The sequence below is a fragment of the Lactuca serriola genome, chromosome 2, assembly GCF_051521515.1.
Source record: "Lactuca serriola cultivar US96UC23 chromosome 2, Lser_US96UC23_V15, whole genome shotgun sequence".
Classification (NCBI taxonomy): domain Eukaryota; kingdom Viridiplantae; phylum Streptophyta; class Magnoliopsida; order Asterales; family Asteraceae; genus Lactuca; species Lactuca serriola.
In genome coordinates, this window is record NC_136409.1 from 151,989,141 (window position 1) to 152,008,805 (window position 19,665).

At 35.3% G+C, this 19,665-nt stretch overlaps 4 protein-coding genes across 4 annotated transcripts; 2 read left to right on the forward strand and 2 right to left on the reverse strand.

The window, feature by feature from the left end:
* Positions 1–2,220: 2,220 nt before the first annotated feature.
* On the reverse strand, positions 2,221–5,007 carry LOC145089662 (uncharacterized). Its single transcript, XM_079028070.1, has 5 exons — positions 4,767–5,007; positions 4,125–4,586; positions 3,684–4,007; positions 2,332–2,503; positions 2,221–2,245 (listed from the first exon to the last, which is right to left on the reverse strand). The coding sequence occupies exons 1-5, from the start codon at positions 5,005–5,007 to the stop codon at positions 2,221–2,223; spliced, it is 1,224 nt and encodes a 407-aa protein (XP_078884196.1).
* A 3,265-nt stretch (positions 5,008–8,272) lies between these two features.
* Positions 8,273–9,001, forward strand: LOC145089663 (uncharacterized). Its single transcript, XM_079028071.1, has one exon. It carries the CDS (start codon positions 8,273–8,275, stop codon positions 8,999–9,001), a length of 729 nt encoding a protein of 242 aa, XP_078884197.1.
* A 5,403-nt stretch (positions 9,002–14,404) lies between these two features.
* LOC145089664 (uncharacterized) lies at positions 14,405–15,022 on the reverse strand. Its single transcript, XM_079028073.1, has one exon. The coding sequence runs from the start codon at positions 15,020–15,022 to the stop codon at positions 14,405–14,407; it is 618 nt and encodes a 205-aa protein (XP_078884199.1).
* A 470-nt stretch (positions 15,023–15,492) lies between these two features.
* LOC145090504 (ras-related protein RABH1e-like) lies at positions 15,493–17,931 on the forward strand. The gene is made up of 4 exons (XM_079028680.1): positions 15,493–15,689; positions 16,340–16,410; positions 16,573–16,661; positions 17,649–17,931. The coding sequence occupies exons 1-4, from the start codon at positions 15,573–15,575 to the stop codon at positions 17,777–17,779; spliced, it is 408 nt and encodes a 135-aa protein (XP_078884806.1). The 5' UTR covers positions 15,493–15,572; the 3' UTR covers positions 17,780–17,931.
* The last annotated feature ends 1,734 nt before the right edge of the window (positions 17,932–19,665 follow it).

The window sequence follows — 19,665 nt, forward strand, 5'->3', positions numbered from 1 at the left end:
ATCTTGTGGTATAAACGTTGATATGGTGACTCATAAGCTAGACTAGGAGTGATGGTTCGGTTATGTAGATAGGTAGTAGTTTTGAAAGCATGTTCCCAAAAAAATTGAGGAAGTGAGGATTGAGCTAGAAGGGTGAGACCTTTTTCAACAATGACTCGATTTTGACGTTCGACAGCTCCATTTTGTTCTGGAGTATGAGTACAAGAGAGACGGTGTGAAATACCACGCTGATGAAGAAACTTAGAAACATTTTGATATTCTCCCCCCCAGTCAGTCTGTAAACTTTTGATATCACATTGAAATTGGGTTTTTATCATTGTTCGAAACTGTAAGAAAGTTTAAAAAACTTGAGATTTTTGTGATAAGAAATAAACCCATACAAATTTAGTGCAATCATCAATAAATAAGACAAAATAGCGACTTCCATTAAAAGAAAAAACAAGGGAAGGTCCCCAAACATCAGAATAAACTATTTCAAACGGTTTTGAGGATGTTACATGAGAACTAGGGAGATGAAGTCTATGACTTTTTCCTAGTTGACACGACTCACAAACCGTAGAAAATTTATTTGTAGACACGGGAAGATGAAATGTAGAAACTAAACGTCAAAGAAGCGGTTCATGTGGATGTGCAAGTCGCTTGTGCCATCCATGAAGTGAGGTGCGACTACCAGTAAAAGCTTTGTGAGTATGAGAGGGAGGTAGTCGATAAAGGCCTTCATGTTTATCCCCTTGAAGGATTGTTTGTCCCTGAAATGTCTTAACAGAACATGCTTTAGGCCAAAATTCCATATAAACATCATTATCTTCTGTCAATTTTGAAACACTAAGAAGATTTTTAGTAATGTTAGGAACAATTAATACATTTGGCAATTTTAGATGAGATATAGAAGATGAGCCAACATGAAAAATTGACAAGTGATTACCATTTCCTACTTGAAGCTTTTCATCCCCTGTGTATAAATCAGCTATGTTCAGCTTGGTAATGTCTGGAGAAACATGATCAGTAGCACCGGTATCAAAATACCAAGCTGGATCAATAGATGATGGGCTGTGCTGATGGGCTAAAAGAGCTTGGTGCTGGTTTGCTTTAGGATTGGTCCTTCTAGATGGAAAATCTATTTGGTTTCCCCTTTTCCAGCAATCAATAGCTTCATGACCAGGTTTAGTACATATTTGACAAATTGGGCATCATCTCCTCTGGTCAGAGCTGCGATTTGCATTAGAAGAATTTCCCTTTGAGCAACATTTGATGGAGTACTTGATCCGTGACCGGCATAGGAGTGAGATGAGCGATGATTTGATCGATTTACAGTTAGGGCAGCAGCGGGGGCTTGTGAGACGGATGCAAGGCGAGCATGATCTTGTTCAAGTCTAGCTTCTTCCTGTAACAAAAGACCTATGAGATCATCAACTGTTAGAGTTTCAGATTTCATCATAAAAGCAGTAATGAAACTACCATAAGATGAGTCCAAGCCAACAAGAATGTAGTTGATTAGGTCTTCTTCATGAACTGGGCGTAAGTTCTCTGCTAAAGAATCAGCCAATGACCTTTTCCTTTCAATGTATTCCATCATGGTCATTGACCCTTTTGTAAGAGTTTGAAGTTGATTTCTTATTTGCATATGACAAGCCCTAGTTTGAGCTTGATACAAAGTCTCAATAGTTTGCCATGCTGTGTAAGAAGAGTTTGAGCGGGCAATCGGAGCATGAGCTTGATCCGTCATTGTGGATTTGAGCCATAATAAGACAAACCTATCACGTTTCTTCCAGACAACATAATCGGGGTTTGGTGTTGTGGTGGCAGGAACAGCAGCAACCGCCGGAGTAGATTCAGTGGCTGGAATGGCTGCAACAACAGGAACAGTTATTGTTTCAGTCGGTGGTTGATGATTCAGAACATAATCTTCCAGATCGAAGGCTTCAAGGGATGCGATAATATTTGTGCGCCAAAGTGGGTAGTTGGTGCGATCAAGTTTCACAGTGATTTGTGGTATTTGAAAATTCAAGGTGGGGGCTGTGGTAGTAGCCAGATTGAGAATGCTTGGAGATGCAGATGCCATAGCAAAGAAAAATCAAAGTATTATAAGCTCTGATACCATAAAGAGTAGAGATATTGAATGAAATTTTATATCTTCAATTTCTTGTTTATCAGATACGAGGGGTACATCAGTTTAAATACACATACAGGAAAGTATAACTAAAGTGGAGATATAAACTCCTACATATCTGCTATGGCTATTTGACTGAAAGACTAATTCACAAAGTAATATACACGTGTTTTTTTAATGCTATTAAGCCATAAGTCTCCCCTTATTTGTCACTATATTACCTTTGGGATCTCTTTTTTACTTTGTAAACCCATATTACACCTATAGGTTTCCTGTTTGGCGGCAAGTCAACAAGCTTCCAGATTTTATTTTTCCTTGTTGCTTCAATTTCACTTTTCATTGATTTTAACCAAATTTCATCTTGTTGAGCTATTGTGAATGACTCGGTTCCACCTTCATGAAATAGTAACATTGCTTCACAATTGGCATATATCATTGAGTGATATGAGTCGTATAGAAGCTTCATCACTCGAACTTGAATCTTCTGACGATAAGGTGTACGGGGAGTGAACTGGTTCATCTTGACTTGGTTGTGTAGTATGAGATGAAGTCTTCTGCTCATCATTGTTAGGTTGATCATCTATGAGTTCAACTGTACATGTAGTGTGAAACTTGCTTGATTCCTCCTAATTCCATGCTCAATCTTCTTCAAATACAACATTTCTAATAGTATAAATTTTTTCAGCTTCAAGATCAACCAACCTATATGCTTTGCTGCCCATTTTAGCCCCAAGATGGAAAAGCTTTCTACTTCGATCTTCCAACTTACTTTGGTGTCATTTGGAAACTTTAGCATGTGCGACACATCCTGATACCCTTAGATGTTCAAGTTTCGGTTTTCTTCAAGACCAAGCTTCGTAAGGTGTTACATCATTCAAGTTTTTTTTTTGTTACATGATTAAGAGTGTATATTACATGACGTATGACTTCACTCCATAATAAATCTGGTACGTTCAACTCTTTTAGCATGTATCTAGCCATCTCTCCAGTTGTTCGATTTCGCCTCTCTACCGCTCTGTTTTGTTGGGGGGGTATATGGGGTTGTAAAGTGGTGTTTTAAACCTATTTTAGCGTAGTATAAATTTTTTCAGCTTTCTAATATTATAAATTTTTTCAGCTTCAAGATCAACCAACCTATATGCTTTGCTGCCCATTTTAGCCCTAAGATGGACAAGCTTTCTACTTCGATCTTCCAACTTACTTTGGTGTCATTTGGAAACTTTAGCATGTGCGACTCATACGGATACCCTTAGATGTTCAAGTTTTGGTTTTCTTCAAGACCAAGTTTCGTAAGGTGTTACATCATTCAAGGTTTTTTTTTGTTACACGATTAATAGTGTATATTACATGACGTATGACTTCACTCCATAATAAATTTGGTACGTTCAAATCTTTTAGCATGTATCTAGCCATCTCTCCAGCTGTTCGATTTCGCCTCTCTACCGCTCCGTTTTGTTGGGGGTATATGGGGTTGTAAAGTGGTGTTTGAAACCTATTTCAGCATAGTAGGTGCTGAAATGGCTTGATAAGAACTCACCCCCACGATCTGTATGAAAGGTATTCAATTTCTTACCTGTTTTATTCTCCACAATTGTACGAAAACCTTTAAAAGTAACGAATTTTGATGGTGTGGGAGGTGAGAATAGACCACATAAATCACCTTGAATGAGCTCTAACTTGTCTAAATCTCTATATTGTGTTTCAGTGGGGAAAGAGTTTTGAGTTTGCTTTCCGACTAAGCATCCTTCGTAGACCTTGGTTGGTTTTTTAATACCAGGTAAACCACTCACAATCTCTGTTTCTGACATCATCTTAAGTGCTAGAAAGTTGACATGCCCAAGGCGAGCATCCCAAAGCCATGACGATACATGAGTTTCACTAGTCAAACACATTTGTGCTACAATTTATAGGCTAGTTTTATAGAGACGATTAGGCAATTAGTTTACCTTCATTAAAAGCTTTCCATCTTTTTCATATATCCAAAGAAACAGACCCAACATCAAAATTTTATTACCTTTTACTGCGAGTTGGCCTAGACTAATGATGTTCGTGCACAAGCTAGGTATATAATAAACATCTTGTAATAATATTTGTTTGTTGTTCTTGCATTGTAATAGAATCAATGCTTTACCTTCAATGCAAAATTCAGAACCATCTCCAAAACGAACAATACATTGGATGGAATCATTAAGATTTCTAAATTTGTCCCTGTGGCCTGTCATGTGATTACTAGCTCCATTGTCTATATACAAAATATTGGTGTGGCTTGAATCATCTCTCATTAATCTTAGCTTGGGTGTTACTTTTTGCTTGCTTAAAAACACTTCTTCTTTTTCTTCCGTCATGCTGCAGTTAGCTAATAATAAAGCCGACTTGTTATCATTCTTGTCTTGAAGTTGGTGTGCCTCGTTGTTTTTGTTGTTATAACTTCTCTCTTTTCGTGGATTCTTGCATTCGGATGCGTAGTGCCCATAATCTTGACAATTATAGTAATGAATGTTACTTTTGTCTTGGTCGAAGGTTACCCGGTCACCATTATGGGGCTGATTTGAACTGCCACCTCGATAAGCTCCACTTTGGTTGTTATTTCTACCTTTTCCCTATCTTCCACGACCTCATGAGTTGTTATTGTTGCCATGGTAAGACTTCTTTGAACCTTTAGAGTTTTCGCCTTTTTCCTTCATCTTCTCTACCCACTCTTGATGGGTTAAAAGTAACTTTTTATCATCAGTTTCAGTTTGATCACACACCCTCTCTTCATGAGCTTTTAATCTCCCGATGACCTCTTCGATAGTTATTGTTTCAAGATCTGCGAATTGCTCAATTATTGAAGCAATTTGCACGAATTTTCCTTGTACAACACGAATCCATTTTTTCACAATATATGCTTCGTCCATGGTATCTCCTAAGGCTTGGATGTTGCTTACACATACCAGCACAAAATTCCAAAGCAATTATATATATATATATATATATATATATATATATATATATATATATATATATATATATATGTACCGATAATAAGTCATGAAAAATACAGAAGATAACATACATGCGACAACATCTTTTGAAACTCTGGCCTCCCCTTACTGACACTGCAATGCTCGGTTCCTCACTGCTAGGGCTCCTGTTGTGATCGTGGGATATACATGTATATATACAACATTAGGGAAAATCCTAGTGTTGTGATCGTGGCTTTGTGTCAACTAACTTTGTGACACACCCGTCTTCTTGGTGAAGAAAAAACTCTTTCTTGGTGAAAGAACAAATTGGATAACTTCTATGTTATTTACTTTCTGTTTATTATTTTCCTTGGATTAGTTTTACGTTTGTTATTCATACTTGAAATGTATCCAATCGATACAAACCTTCAATTGGTATCAAAGCGGGTTTGTGATACACTCAAGTAATCATGTCAACTTCTTTCATTCCAAAGTCAACTGTCTATAACAAGATCCCTCCATTTGACAATCACAACTTCTATGATTAAAAATCAAAGGCCATGGAAGTTCTAGAGTTCATGGATTTCGATATGCTCGACATCATCAACAAATGTCCTATATCTTCTATGCATCAATCATCCATCGATGGTGCATCTGGCGGTAAGCTGAAATGGAAATCTATTCCCGGTTATAACAAGGAAGAGAAAAGGATGTTGAATCTTGATGGAAAGGCTAGAATTTCTATTGGAAACTCACTCCTTTTTTTTGTCTATCATTTGGTCTAAAACTGCTCAACTGATTAAGAGATGATGACCACTCTATCTTTTGCTTTCGAAAAAGAAAACTCTTCAGACGATGAAATTAAGTGACTCATGGCTCAGGTTGTTGAATCTCACATCGATACTTCACATCCCAATGTTAGGATACTTAACGTTGATTCTCCTTACAATGCTAAAGACCTCAAGTCAGAATGGGACGATACGTCAACATATCAGGTAAAAAATCATGTTAAGCTTTCCTCTATTGATAATATCGAAAAAGATGACACGATCGATCTCTTATGTTTCAATTTATGGATCTCAAATAAAGAAAAAATCCTCTCTCAATCTTGAGCAAAATATCCTCAAAGAAAAACTCTCCTCTCTAGAAAAATCTCTTTCTATTTTAAAAAAAGAAAACACTTGTATCTCGCTAACCAATAATTTTCTTCACATTGAAAAGAAAAAGTTGTTGATCATGCTAATCGCACTCAACTTATTTTGAATTACTGGGTATCCTCTCACCTTAATGTCATAAGAATCATTAATGCTAAGATTCTAGATCAGTGTAAGAAAATTCTTGGAGGTCATATAGAAGGTGTTGTTTCTTTAACCAACGTTGAAACTAAACAAATCTTTAATAAAGTTGTCTGCTTAAAAGAAGAATTTACGAGTAGATTTGTGAGTTCTTATTTTATGAATCAAACTTTAATGAATACTCACCGCTCTACTGATTCTGATGGAATTACTAAATGTGCTTCTAAATTATCTGCTCTTGATCCTTCTCCCCAACCTTCTTATCATGAGTATGTTCTTCCCTCAACTAAGATTTTGCTAATGTTTCCTATATGTAATGGTGAAGTTTATTATGTAAAAAAAATCTTAACATGTTTCCTCAGTGATCAGTTAGCAATTCTGAACCTGAAGATCAATCAAAGCCTTCTACTCCTGATAACTCTTTAAAGGATCATGAGTCTCATGACATGGTAGTATATGAGTATACCATTTATGACATTCCTTGTTCCATAACTAAATCAATAATTCTTAAGTCAAATAGTCAAAGCTCTTCAGATTCAACAGTTGAAAAGAAATCAAAATCTAATGTTAAAGGAAAGAATCCTAGAATTAGAGTTTGTTATCGGTGTGGTGATGCCTCTCACAAAGTTAACGAGTGCACTTTTGAAAAGAACATTGTTCATGCTGATAATATCATCAATCAAAATGATAAGTGGATCAAAAAGAAAAACTCATTGAACTGTCTCCCTGATGATTGTTATAACATCTTTTCTTAGTGATCCTTTGCAAATGGGTCAGTGTATTTTAGTGTGTGTGTATATATATATATATATATATATATATATATATATATATATATATATATATATATATATGGACTTACTGTACATCTTAGTTTTAGGGTAAAGAGCATATTTGGTATTTAGACAGCGGCTGCACAAAACATATGACAAGACTCAAGTCTCTCCTGGAAGATTTCATAAAGAAGGATAGTATGTCAGTTACATATGGAGATAATCGCAAAGGAGCTACAAAGGGATATGGATCCATCAAGTGCAATTATGTTGTTTTTAAAAATGTCTCTTATGTGAAAGGTCTTCAACATAATCTCATTTCTATCAGTCAACTGTGTGAGCTGGCTATAAAGTTCTCTTTAACAAGAGAGAAGGAGAATTTGTTGGTAAAAAGATCATCACTGTTCTTACTGCAAATCGACAAAACGAAATTTATTTTTTGGATATGTTTTCTGCTAACAACTCTCTTTGTCATTGCTTCTTCTTACGTGCGCAATCTCATCTAAATTAGTTATGTCACAAAAGGCTATCACATATGAACTTCAATAACATCTCAAGGGTTGCAGGGAATCAACTTATGAGAGGAATTCCTAAGATTCAATTTGTCAAGGACAAATTGTGCTCAACGTGTGAAAAAGGGAAGAAAACCAAGTCTTCATTCAAGCCAAAGTCCTGTTCTTTAATCATCAAAACTTTTCATCTTCTTCATATGAACCTTTTTGGACCAGTTTCGATTAAGTCAAGAGCCGAGAAGAATTATACTCTTGTCCTTTTGGATGATTTTTCAAGGTTTACATGGGTAGTTTTTTTAAGAAAGAAGAGTCATGCCGCTGATGAAATCATTGCTCTCATTAAGTAGTGGGAAGTCCTCTATGATCACAAAGTAAGGAAATTACGTAGTAATCATGGAACTGAATTAAAAAAAATCCTCTTTGGAAGATTTTTTCTCAGTCTCAAGAATCTCTCAGAACTTTTCGGCAGTTAGAACTCCCCAACAAAATGGTATTGCAGAAAGAAGAAATAGAACTCTAATTGAAACTCGAAGAACTATGGTTGTTGAAGCTGGTATTTCATTGTCATTTTAGGTTGAAGCTGTCAATACATCGTGGTATACCCAAAACGTTCTATTATTTTTAAACGTCATGGGAAATGGATTATGAGCTATTGAAAAGAAGGAAACCAAACATCTCTTATTTTCATGTGTTTGGATGTGTTTGTTACATCCTGAATCAAAGAGATCAACATTCGATGTTTGAGGCTAAAGCTGAAGAAGAAGTGTTCCTAAGATACTCCAGCATTTCCAAGGCTTTTAGAGTTTTTAATCTTTCAAGGAAAATTGTTGAAGAAACAATTCATGTCACCTTTGATCAGGACTCATTCATTCATGATCGAGTTGATCACCCCTCGCCAATTCTAAATGAACTTACTTACAGTCCTCCATACCTTGTTCCTGAGCTCTTATTAGATGACGCTGATCCCACTGTTCCCAATGTTGATAAATTAATAAGTTCTCAACCTATCTGTGAAGATCATCCTGTTCTCCCTGAAGAAGCTGAATCATCAAATCAGGAAGTGTCTACCCATAGCAATACAAATGAAAGTTCTAATCCAAGAATCCTTCAAAATCATTCTGAATCTCAAATAATTGGAGATGTAAATTCTGGTATTCTCACTCGCAGCAGAGTCAGCAGTAACTTCTGCATGTTTGTAAACTTCGTCTCAATGATCGAACCAAATATTATTGTTGATGCCTTGAAAGAAGTGGATTGGATTAAGGCGATGCAGGATGAGCTAATTGAATTCGAATGTCATCGTGTGTGGACTCTTGTTCCTAAACCTCAAGGAAAGACTATCATTGGCAGTCGTTGGGTTTTTTAGTAACAAATGGATGAAGATGGAATCATTATACGAAACAAATCTAGGCTTGTAGCTTAAGAGTTCTGTCAGCTTGAAGGCTTAGACTATGATGAATCATTTGCTCCGGTTGCAAGACTTGAAGCAATTCGTCTATTTCTAGCTTTTGCATCTTTCAAAAACTTCAAACTCTACCAGATGGACAACGAGACTGCCTTTATACATAGAGATCTTCAAGAAGAAGTCTTTCTAAAACAACCTCTAGGGTTTGAAAATGAAGAGTTTCTAGATCATGTGTATCATCTTGATAAAGCTGTCTATGGATTAAAGTAGGCTCCTAGGCTATGGTATGACACATTGGCAAGCTATCTTCTCTCAAGTGGATACCAACGAGGAAAGTGAGGGGTTTTTGAGCATAACAAACAAAAACCTATGTGTGCATGCAACCCTAATTCTTGGATCTATGTTTTCTCTAATTGAACATACAACATTTGAACATCAAATAGAAAACCCTAGGAGATTTATATTATTTTCGAAAATCATAACTAGGGTTAGTAAACATACATTTGATTGTTATGTAGCAACAACAATGAAAATCTAATTCTTCTTGAACCTTGAGAGGAAGCGTCACGAGTGTCATGCCTCTAGTAGATCACACCCAAAACAAGTAACAGGATGAGAGAGAAGAGAGGAGAGGGAGCTTGAGAATTTTGGTTATCCTTATAGGGTTTCTAGTGGATGAAAATTGTAAGGCAAATGGGTCTATTTATAGTGCAGATAGGATGCCCTGGATAACCTTAATTTGAATATAATATTATTAATTCAAATTAGTCAATTATCCACCACCTTAATTATCTACATGGGATATTCTTGCAACCCTAGAATATACCTAGGAAAACCATTCAAGCCTTCCCTAGGAAGGTTCTGGAAACTCTTGCTCAACTATTGAACAATTTCACTTTAACCCCTGCATTTTTAATTAATTGTTTTAATCCCAAAATTAATTCCAATTAATTTCTGATTAAATATTAATTAAACACCATAATTTCTTATTAATATATGATTCTCATAATATATTAACAAATTATTTATTTCAATTTATTAATAAAATAATAAATTCAACCTTTCTCCAAAAGTCATCCTGTCTAGTTGCTAGTTATGAGGGCAACCCAAAAGGACTGTGCTACTATCAATTCAAGTATATACCAATTATATTTATAGGCTTAGACACCTAGTTCAACAGTCTCCCACTTGGATAAGTCTAAAAACTATAGTTACCAGTATAACTTCAAAAACTGATTAGCAAATTGTAGCTTTCAAAGTCGCTGACGAACTCTAACCTAGTTAGTTATGTGTTCTAATATAAGTAAACATATAATCCTCCATTATGCAAGATATCATGTGGACAAATGACATGGAACATAATCAATCTCATTGTCCAATACTTTATTTCTCGGTTTCTAATGTGTACTGATAAAGAACTACCAATCGAACATATCAATTTAGTCGTGGCCAGGCCCGACACTATAAGTGAACATCAAATCATCGAGGGACCTAAGATATCGCATTTCCCATTAGGGCAAAAGGAACATATAAACTTTGACTTATATGCTTGTACTAGTTACTCATTAGATCATGCACAACAATGTGTTTTATAACATCACGTTACAGGACAATCAACTTGTAAACAAAAAATCATATATATCTCCTTTTAAAGATTATAAGATATTATCGTCTCAGAATTACTAGTGATAAATTCCATGAAGTAATTCTATAAGCGTAGGTTAATCCAATACTTAAATCCCCATTTCAAAAACTCATGAATATTGCAACAAACCCATTGCTATGTCTAAAACTTTTTAGACAATCTATCAAATTCATGACAGTCTTGATTCATTACTTACTTCCAAAGATCGACTATGGATGTTTGAATAATCTAATTATTCAGGAAGTAAAACATGCAAAATGAAACACAATAATAAACAATTGACAAAAGATAGTAAACAATACTCATAAATAAATCTCCATTATTTAATTATCAAATGCCAATTACATTTACTTTGTTACAAGTTTCTAAATATCTATCTAACTACTAAAACTAATATCATCTTTCAGACCAATGCTCCTTGCATGCTAAACGTGCTTAACCCTACTTAGACCCTTTGTGAGGGGATTTGCAGGATTCTCTTCCGATGGTACCCTCTTCACGTCGAGGTGTCCTTCTTCTACTCTATGTATGATAAAATACTATTTTCTGTCGATATGTCTCGATCTGCCATGATCTCTCGGTTCCTTTGTCGAGGCAACAACTCCTTCATTATCACAAAAAATCTCCATTGACTCCTTTATGGCCGACACAAATCCAAGGTTTCCGATGAAGTTCTTCAACCATATAATACCCTTCGATGCTTCACTTTCTACTATGTACTCTGTTTCATAGGTAGAATCAGCCACAATATCCTTTTTGGAACTTTTCCAAGTCACTGTTCCTTTATTAATGGTAAACACCCAGCCAGATTGAGAACATAAGTTGTCTCTATTTGTTTGAAAGCTGGTGTCACTATACCTAGTTACTCTTAAGTCATCACTTCCACCAAACACAAGGACCCAATCCTTAGTTTCACGCAGATACTTAATAATATTCTTGACCACTATCCAATGATCTCTAGCCGGATTTCCCTGATATCGACTAACCATGCTCAAAGCAAAAGTCATATCAAGGAGAGTACTTGTCATAGCATACATGATCGTTCCAATGGCAGAAGCATATGGAACTCGATTCATTTCTGCTATCTCTGCATCAGTACTCGGCCTCTGAGACTTACTCAGTTTGGTATTACTCTAGATAGATAGTTCTCCTTTCTTGGAATTCTCCATGCTAAAACGTTTTAACACTTTATCCAAATACATACATTGATTAAGTCCAATTAGTCTTTTACTCCTGTTTCTCAAAATTCTTATCCCTAAAATATAGGCATCCTCTCCGAGATCCTTCATAGCAAAACACTTTCCAAGACAAGAATTAACATCTTGAAAGTTGGAATGTTGTTTCTTATGAGAAGTATGTCATCAACATACAATACCAGGAAGGTCACCATACTCCCACTAGATTTAACATATACACAAGATTCATATTCACTTCTAAAGAAGCCAAACTCTTTCACTTTCTCGTCAAAGAAAAGATTCCATCTGCGAGAAGCTTGTTTCGATCCATACACTGATTTCTCAAGCTTACACACTCTATTGGGGTATTTTGCATCCACAAACCCTCTGCCAGCCTCATGTAAACATCCTCATCTAACTTCCCATTAAGGAAATCAGTTTTGACATCCATCTGCCAAATTTCATAGTCATGAAACGCAGCTATGGATAGAATTACCCTAATAAATTTAATATTAGCTATTGGTGAGAAGTTCTCATCATAGTAAACCCCTGGGGTTTGATTAAAGCCCTTCGTAACCAATTGAGATTTGAAAGTGTGTACCTTTCCATCCATGTAGATCTTCTTCTTGAAGATCCATTTGCACCTAACCGTCTTCCGACCTGGTACATTGTCAACCAAATTCCAAACTTGGTTGTCATACATGGACTTGATCTCAATGTTCATTGCCTCTTTCCACTTGGTACACTCAGGGCTCGCCATAGCTTCATTGTAGTTAGAAGGTTCATCTAAATTTACTAGTGTACTATCAATGATAAATGTATCGTCATCTGTAGTAATATCAAAACCATAAAAGTCAGGTGGCATTCTAACTCTGTTGGAACATCTAAGAGGTAACGACTCGTCAATTGGTTCAACTGGAATTTCTTCCTCTGGTTGAGCCATAGCATTTTTAGAGGTTTCTTCATCGTTTGACTCTTGAATTTCTTCAAGATCAATTGTACTCCCACTGTCCTCTTTGCATATGAGTTCTCTCTTGCGAAAGACTCCCCTTCATGCTACAAAAACCACGTTGGCACTAGGTCTATAAAACAAATATCCAAAGGACTTATCTCCTACTTTGAGGTTCAAGCTTGTCGTAGGTATCTCGTTTAACAAAAGCTTCACAACCCTAAATCTTGATATGTGCCAGCGAGGGAACCTTCCCTGTCCACATCCCGTGAGGTGTTTTTGACAACCTTCTTTGTTGGGACAATATTAAGAATGTGGGTGGTAGTCTCTATGACATACCCCCAGAATGAGATCAGAAGTGAAGCTCGACTCATCATGGAACGAAACATGTGTAACAGGGTTCGACTACACCTCTCAGCCGCACCATTAAGTTGTGGTGTCCTAGGAGATGTCAATGATGAAACTATTCCACACTCCTTGATGTAGTCATGGAATTCGATACTAAGATACTCACCACCTCTATCGGATCTGAGCATCTTGATCTTCCTGCCTAATTGATTCTCGACTTCTTGTTTGAACTCTTTGAACTTTTCAATGGTTTCCGACTTATGCTTGATTAAGTAGATATAGCCATATCTACAATAATCATCAGTAAAAGTCACATAAAATCGATTTGCATCCCTTGTGGTGGATCTGAAGGGACCACACACATCTGTGTGTATGAGATCTAAAAATCCTTCACCTCTTTCACAAGAACCAATGAAAGGTGATTTTGTTATCTTTCTAAGTAAACAAGATTCGCATGTATCATCCGACCTTAAGTCAAACGATTCTAGCACTCCATCCTTTTGGATTTTGGCGATGCGTTTTTGTTGACATGTCCAAGACGACAATGCCACAAGCATGCTTTGTCTAAACCATTAGACGAATCAATTTGTAAAACCCTATTACCTAAGTTGTCTACAACCATCATGGTTTCATACACGCCATCACAAGGTAATGCTTCAAAATAAAATACACCATTTTTAAAAGCAAAAATAGATATAATCTCATTATTGAAAGAATATCTAAAACCTTGTTTATATAAAGCATGAAATGAAATAATGTTTCTTGTCATCTATGATGAGTAGCAATAACTATTCAAATCCAAACATAACCCAATACTAAGCACTAAGTTATAAACTCCAATCTTGGTAACAGGTGACGATTGCCTATTGCCCATGATCAAGTTCATTCTCCCATGCTCCACATCCTCACTTTTTCTTAGCCCCTACAAATCAGAACACATATGAAAACCACATCCTATATTAAGGACCCAAGAAAGAGAATATAATGAGTTTTTAGATAAGATAGTGTAAATACCTACCGAGGTTGGCTTCACCTTGCCATCCTTTATGTCTTTCAAGTACTTAGGGCAGCTTCGTTTCCAATGCCCTTTCTCGTGGCAGTAAAAGCAAGTAGCCCCTTTAGGATCAGAGGTGGTGGGGGGGGGGGGGGGTAGGAGGACCTTTCCTCTTCTCCTCTTTTCCTTGCCCAATGGCCAAGACAGGAGTAGCAGCAGGGGTGGAGGCAACACCTTTTCCCTTCTTCTTGCTTCAAGCAATTCGCAGGAGGTTCTGAAGTTGAGCCAATGTGGTCTCTTGGTTGTTCAGATGATAAGTTAGGATAAACTGATCATAAAAACCGGGCAATGAGTGAAAGACTATATCAATAGCCAATTCCTCATCAAAGTTCACATTCAGCCTTACTAAGTGCTCCATGCATCGTTGCATTCTTTGCACGTGGCTATTGACAGACTCTCCATCTTTCATCTTGCTAGTGATGAGGGACTTTACTACCTCATACTTCTCTTGACGAGGTCGTTTATGGTAATTTTCCATCAAGTCCTTGTTCATCTCGTATGTCCAGTAATCCTCATAGAACCTTTGAAGCTCACGAGTCATTGTAATCACCATGATGCATGAAAATTTGGTTGCATCATTGTAGTGCTTCCTATACACAGCTAGTTCTGCGAAAGTAGCTTTGGTTTCATCAATCTCGAGAAGTTCCTTTTCGAGCACGTACTCTTTGTCCTCGAAATGTAGAGCCATTTTGATGTTACACATCCAATCATTATAATTGGTGGCATCAAAAGTAACCCTCGAGCAGATGTTCAAAAGCGAGAAGTTGTTGTTGTTGGAGCAGGAACAAGAAGCATCGTCAGGAGTTGACATCTGAAAGAGAAGAAAGACAAGTTTTAGCTTAGATAAGAGCCATGTCCACAATTCAAAAAATAGACTGAAAGTGCAAATTTGTGTAAACCACATGGACTAAAACTATAACTTTCTATTAAATTAAATTAAAGTATAAAAGAACAAAACTAATAAGAACTCTCGGTAAAATAGCAATTTTAGATTAATTTGTAAAAAAATGAAAACATAAGGACCATTCATGCAACAAACTTAAACCATAGGGACTATAATCATAAAAAATAGGAACCTGTGATTTTTTTATAAAGTACGGAGACCATATATGTAATTTCGTCAATCTTTCTTTGCAAGTCATTAAACAAGAAATCATGAGCGAGGTTTAAGCTTGTCGTCTGAATTCGTATAGTTGGCGCTTTTTTTCTCCCACTCATATATATAATAACTAATTGATGATCAAACCTTATTTTATAATTAATCATCTATCTCCTCCGAATTTCCATCTTCTTTCACATTTCAGTTTTCATCAAAAATTTGAGATCTGATCGCTTTGATCGTGATTTGAAAGAACTCATCAATGGCGGGTGTGTCAACCCTTCTCAAATACAAGTTAACAGTTTTGGGCGATGAATCCGTCGGCAAAACCAGCATTATTATCAGATTTACTTATGACAAATTCGACAGCACCTATCAGGTACAGTTCAGCCGGATTCATGCTATGTTTTGTGGTAATCATATGTGGATATTATTTAGACATGTGGTTCGGTTGGAATTTTGTTATTGGATAAGGGTGTACTTGTTTAGAATTGAGGTTAGATTGATAAAAACTGTGTACACAAAATATTGCAAGAACAATGGCCATAAACAAAGAACCTTGAATCTTAGTTTATATTATAAGTTATTTCTCATTTTTTAATTATGAGAAGAGTTGAATAAACATGTTGATAGTTTGATTATGGTTCCTGTAACAAATTATTAGCTTATGGATCATGAGTCAGGTTAGATCGTTAGCATATCTGAGCATTGAATATATGCACCACTTACTAGTGATGAGCATCAAAGCATGAATGTATTCTTATTACTATAAGGTTAACTAAAGGTCATACATGAGCCCTTATATATAATTTTTAAATTTAGTCATGGATGAGTTCATGAGATACTTACAATATGATATGTTACGGGGTTTAATTTTTTCCTATAATATGTGTTAATCGGAGAGGTTAACTAACTTTGCATTTCACTATTCGATATTTAGATGAATAATTTCAAGCATACAGGTTATGCAGATTAATCTAGAATAATTCTGAAGTTTGTTTCTCTAAATTAAGGTGTTTAATATTGCAGCCTACAATTGGCATTGATTTCTTGTCGAAAACAGTGCACCTTGAAGATTTTGCAGTTCGGTTACAACTTTGGTATGTTCTTAATTGCTAATTGTTTCTATTAACTCGCTCACTTATCATTTGTATATGAAGTAATGTGGATGTATATTGGGAGATTGCGAGTTTGGCCAACAAGTATATGAAAATAACCTTTACGTTGAATACATTATTTCATTACATCTAAACACATTTCAGGGATACCGGTGGGAAAGAGAGATTTAGGAATCTGATTCCAAGTTATATTGCAGATTCATCATACATAGTTATTGTATATGATGTTACCAGTAAGTGGTAGCACCTACCTCAACAAGTATTACATGTTTTTTTAATGATAAGCGTCACAGTATCTCCTTTTTATGATTGGGAAATGGATCGATATAGTCACTTTTTGGGTGCAAATTTCAAATTTTAGACATAAAAAATCATATTTTCTATATATAGACATGGATTCCGCAGAGCATCCTCCAAATGCACCGTAGAATCAACTTAATCTTCGAGGAATCGATGTGACAAAAAAAAAAAAATCTGAAGAACGAATCCGCAGAGCTACCTCCGAGGAATTGTTCTTCAGATTTTTTTTGTCACATCAGTTCCTTGGAGATTAAATCGATTATGCGAAACAAAAGTTCATTCCTCGGAGGTAGCCTCGCAAAATTGTTCTTCATATATATATATATATATATATATATATATATATATATATATATATATATATATATATATATATATATATATATATTGTGCAGACGTGTGGACAATGCTATTCTATGAGAATTACTAAGAGAATATGTTGTTTATTAATGTGAATACCTTCAACCTCGCACAACTATAGCAATTTTCATTCATTCTCACTATTTCTTATTCATTTTTGTTTTCACACATCATTTTTCACTCATTTTCATTCGTACAGAATATGACTCAAACATTATGACAGAATGAGAATAAGAAAAAAAAAGTCTACAATAACCTTATAAATGATTTAATTAGTGAGAATATGTGATAATGACAATAATTATGTAAGATTGAACGTTTTCACATTATCAAACAATATATTTTCTGTCATTTTTACAGAATAACATTATTTACACGTCCGTACAATAGGAGATTAAGTCGATTCCGCGGAGCCCTTAGAAGGTGCTCTACAGAATCCATGTCTATATCTGGAAATACAATTTTTTATGTTTAAAATTTGGTATTTGACCCCAAAGAATGACTATTTGTAGCATAATCCCTTTATGATTTTAAAGTTACCCTAATTTGTTGCATTTCAGATCGAAAGTCATATTTGAACATTTCAACGTGGATAGAGGATGTGCGTACAAAGCGTGGAAATGATGCGGTTATAGTCCTTGTTGGGAACAAAACTGACCTTGTTGACAAAAGGTGTGTCATTACTTTTTAATCGGATTAAATTTATTCATTTAAGATGGTAGTTTTTTTTTGGTCTACCAATTTTGGTGGTCAACAGGCAAGTATCAACAGAAGAAGGAGACAATCAAGCTCGCAAATTCGGGTGTATGTTTGTAGAAACCAGTGCAAAAGATGGATTCAATGATAGGGTAAAAATTTGTAAAATTCTATGAAATATTCCAAATTAAGTAGTTATGCTAAATATTTGGGATTTCTTACTTTTATTAGTTTTAACTTAATAGGGTTATTGTTAGAAAAGTTTCAAAATTTTTTTTCCCTACATAATGAAAAATCTCAACTTTTATTTTTGAATAGATGAATCTCGATTATCTAATTTTACATGATAATTTATTATTTTCAATTAAAAAAATAAGGACTTTTCTGTTAATTTTGGAAAAATAATAGATAATCAAGAGTTTCTATTCAAAAAATAAAAATTATGATTTTTTCATAAACCATGACAAAATAATAAGACTTTTCTAACATTACACAATCTTTTATATTATTATTATTATTATTATTATTATTATTATTATTATTTTGAAACGACAAATAATTATATATTTTTCTCTTCTCTTTGGAATTGAATCAAGAACTCCTAATTACTTGTTATTTTAAACTTCCATTACTCCATATCAGCCAAGTGGGCTAGCCCATACACAATCTTTTATTCATCTCCAGTTCTCCAATGAGGCTGTCGTAATTACAAGAATCATTCATTCATTGATTCTCTAGGTTAATATTGGTTATCTTTTCCAATCTTAGCATGTCTTCTTCAGGATTATATCAAATGTGAGAGAATATATGAAACCCTATGATAATCCGAGTCCTAACTTAAGTAATCAACAACCATCACCACAAGAATCTCAACAGACACCACCAAATCGACCTCAAGAACAGGATATTCATCCTCAACACCCGCAACTTGCAGTACCCACACCTCAAGCGAGTAGCTCATGTGAGTCATTAGAGGATATTGTGAAGAATCTCGTGATCACACAACAACAATACATACAGGATACCCAGGCGAGTTTAAAGAATCTCGAGAAAGCTATTGAGCAATTAGTTGCATTGGTTGGAAAGTTGGAAGCTAAAGAGTGGTTTCCAAGCCAAACTGAGGTCAATCTAACGTAAAATAATCCACAAAGAAGAAAGAGTCATGAAGTCTAGACAAAGATAATAAACAAAGACGATGCTCAAGAGGCAACCCGGGGCTTTGAATTTATCTTTAATTTACTGTTTTTGAAGTTTTGTTATCTCAGACAAGTTTATTAAGATAATTATGTTTGGTTTGCAAGGTTATTAAATTCATTACGCAAAGGAGGGTGATTTTGCAGAAAATGTAAGTCAAAACTCGAAGTCCACGATCTCTCAATAAATGCCAAGTGGAATCGAAGACAAAATTGATCAAATTTTTGAAAAAAAAAAAACAAAATTTGGCATGGCCGTGTCAAATTTAAGATGGCCGTGCTAATATGATGCTAAAAAAATAGGTTTTCGAGAAGGATGAGGTGTGATCGTGTCACATCAAGAATAGCATTCTATTTTATTTTGAGAGATCATGCCATTTTTATGCAGATATATGATCGACTGTGTCTAAAAATTTAATGCCTTGCGATAAATTGGATTAATCGTCTCCAACTGTGGTGATTATGTCAACTAATATTTGGATGTGTCATCTACTAACTTTCGAAGTTTAAAAAATTTAAACATTTTGAAACTACCATGTTGAAAATAAAAAAAATGTTAAAAAGCATTTTTTTTAGTACTTATCTCTCTCTAAAACCTAACTATTTTCCGGAGTCACCCTCTCCACATGAACTAAGGCACACCACCTCCCTACTTCACCCCACCGACTAGATTGATCATGTTGATAGC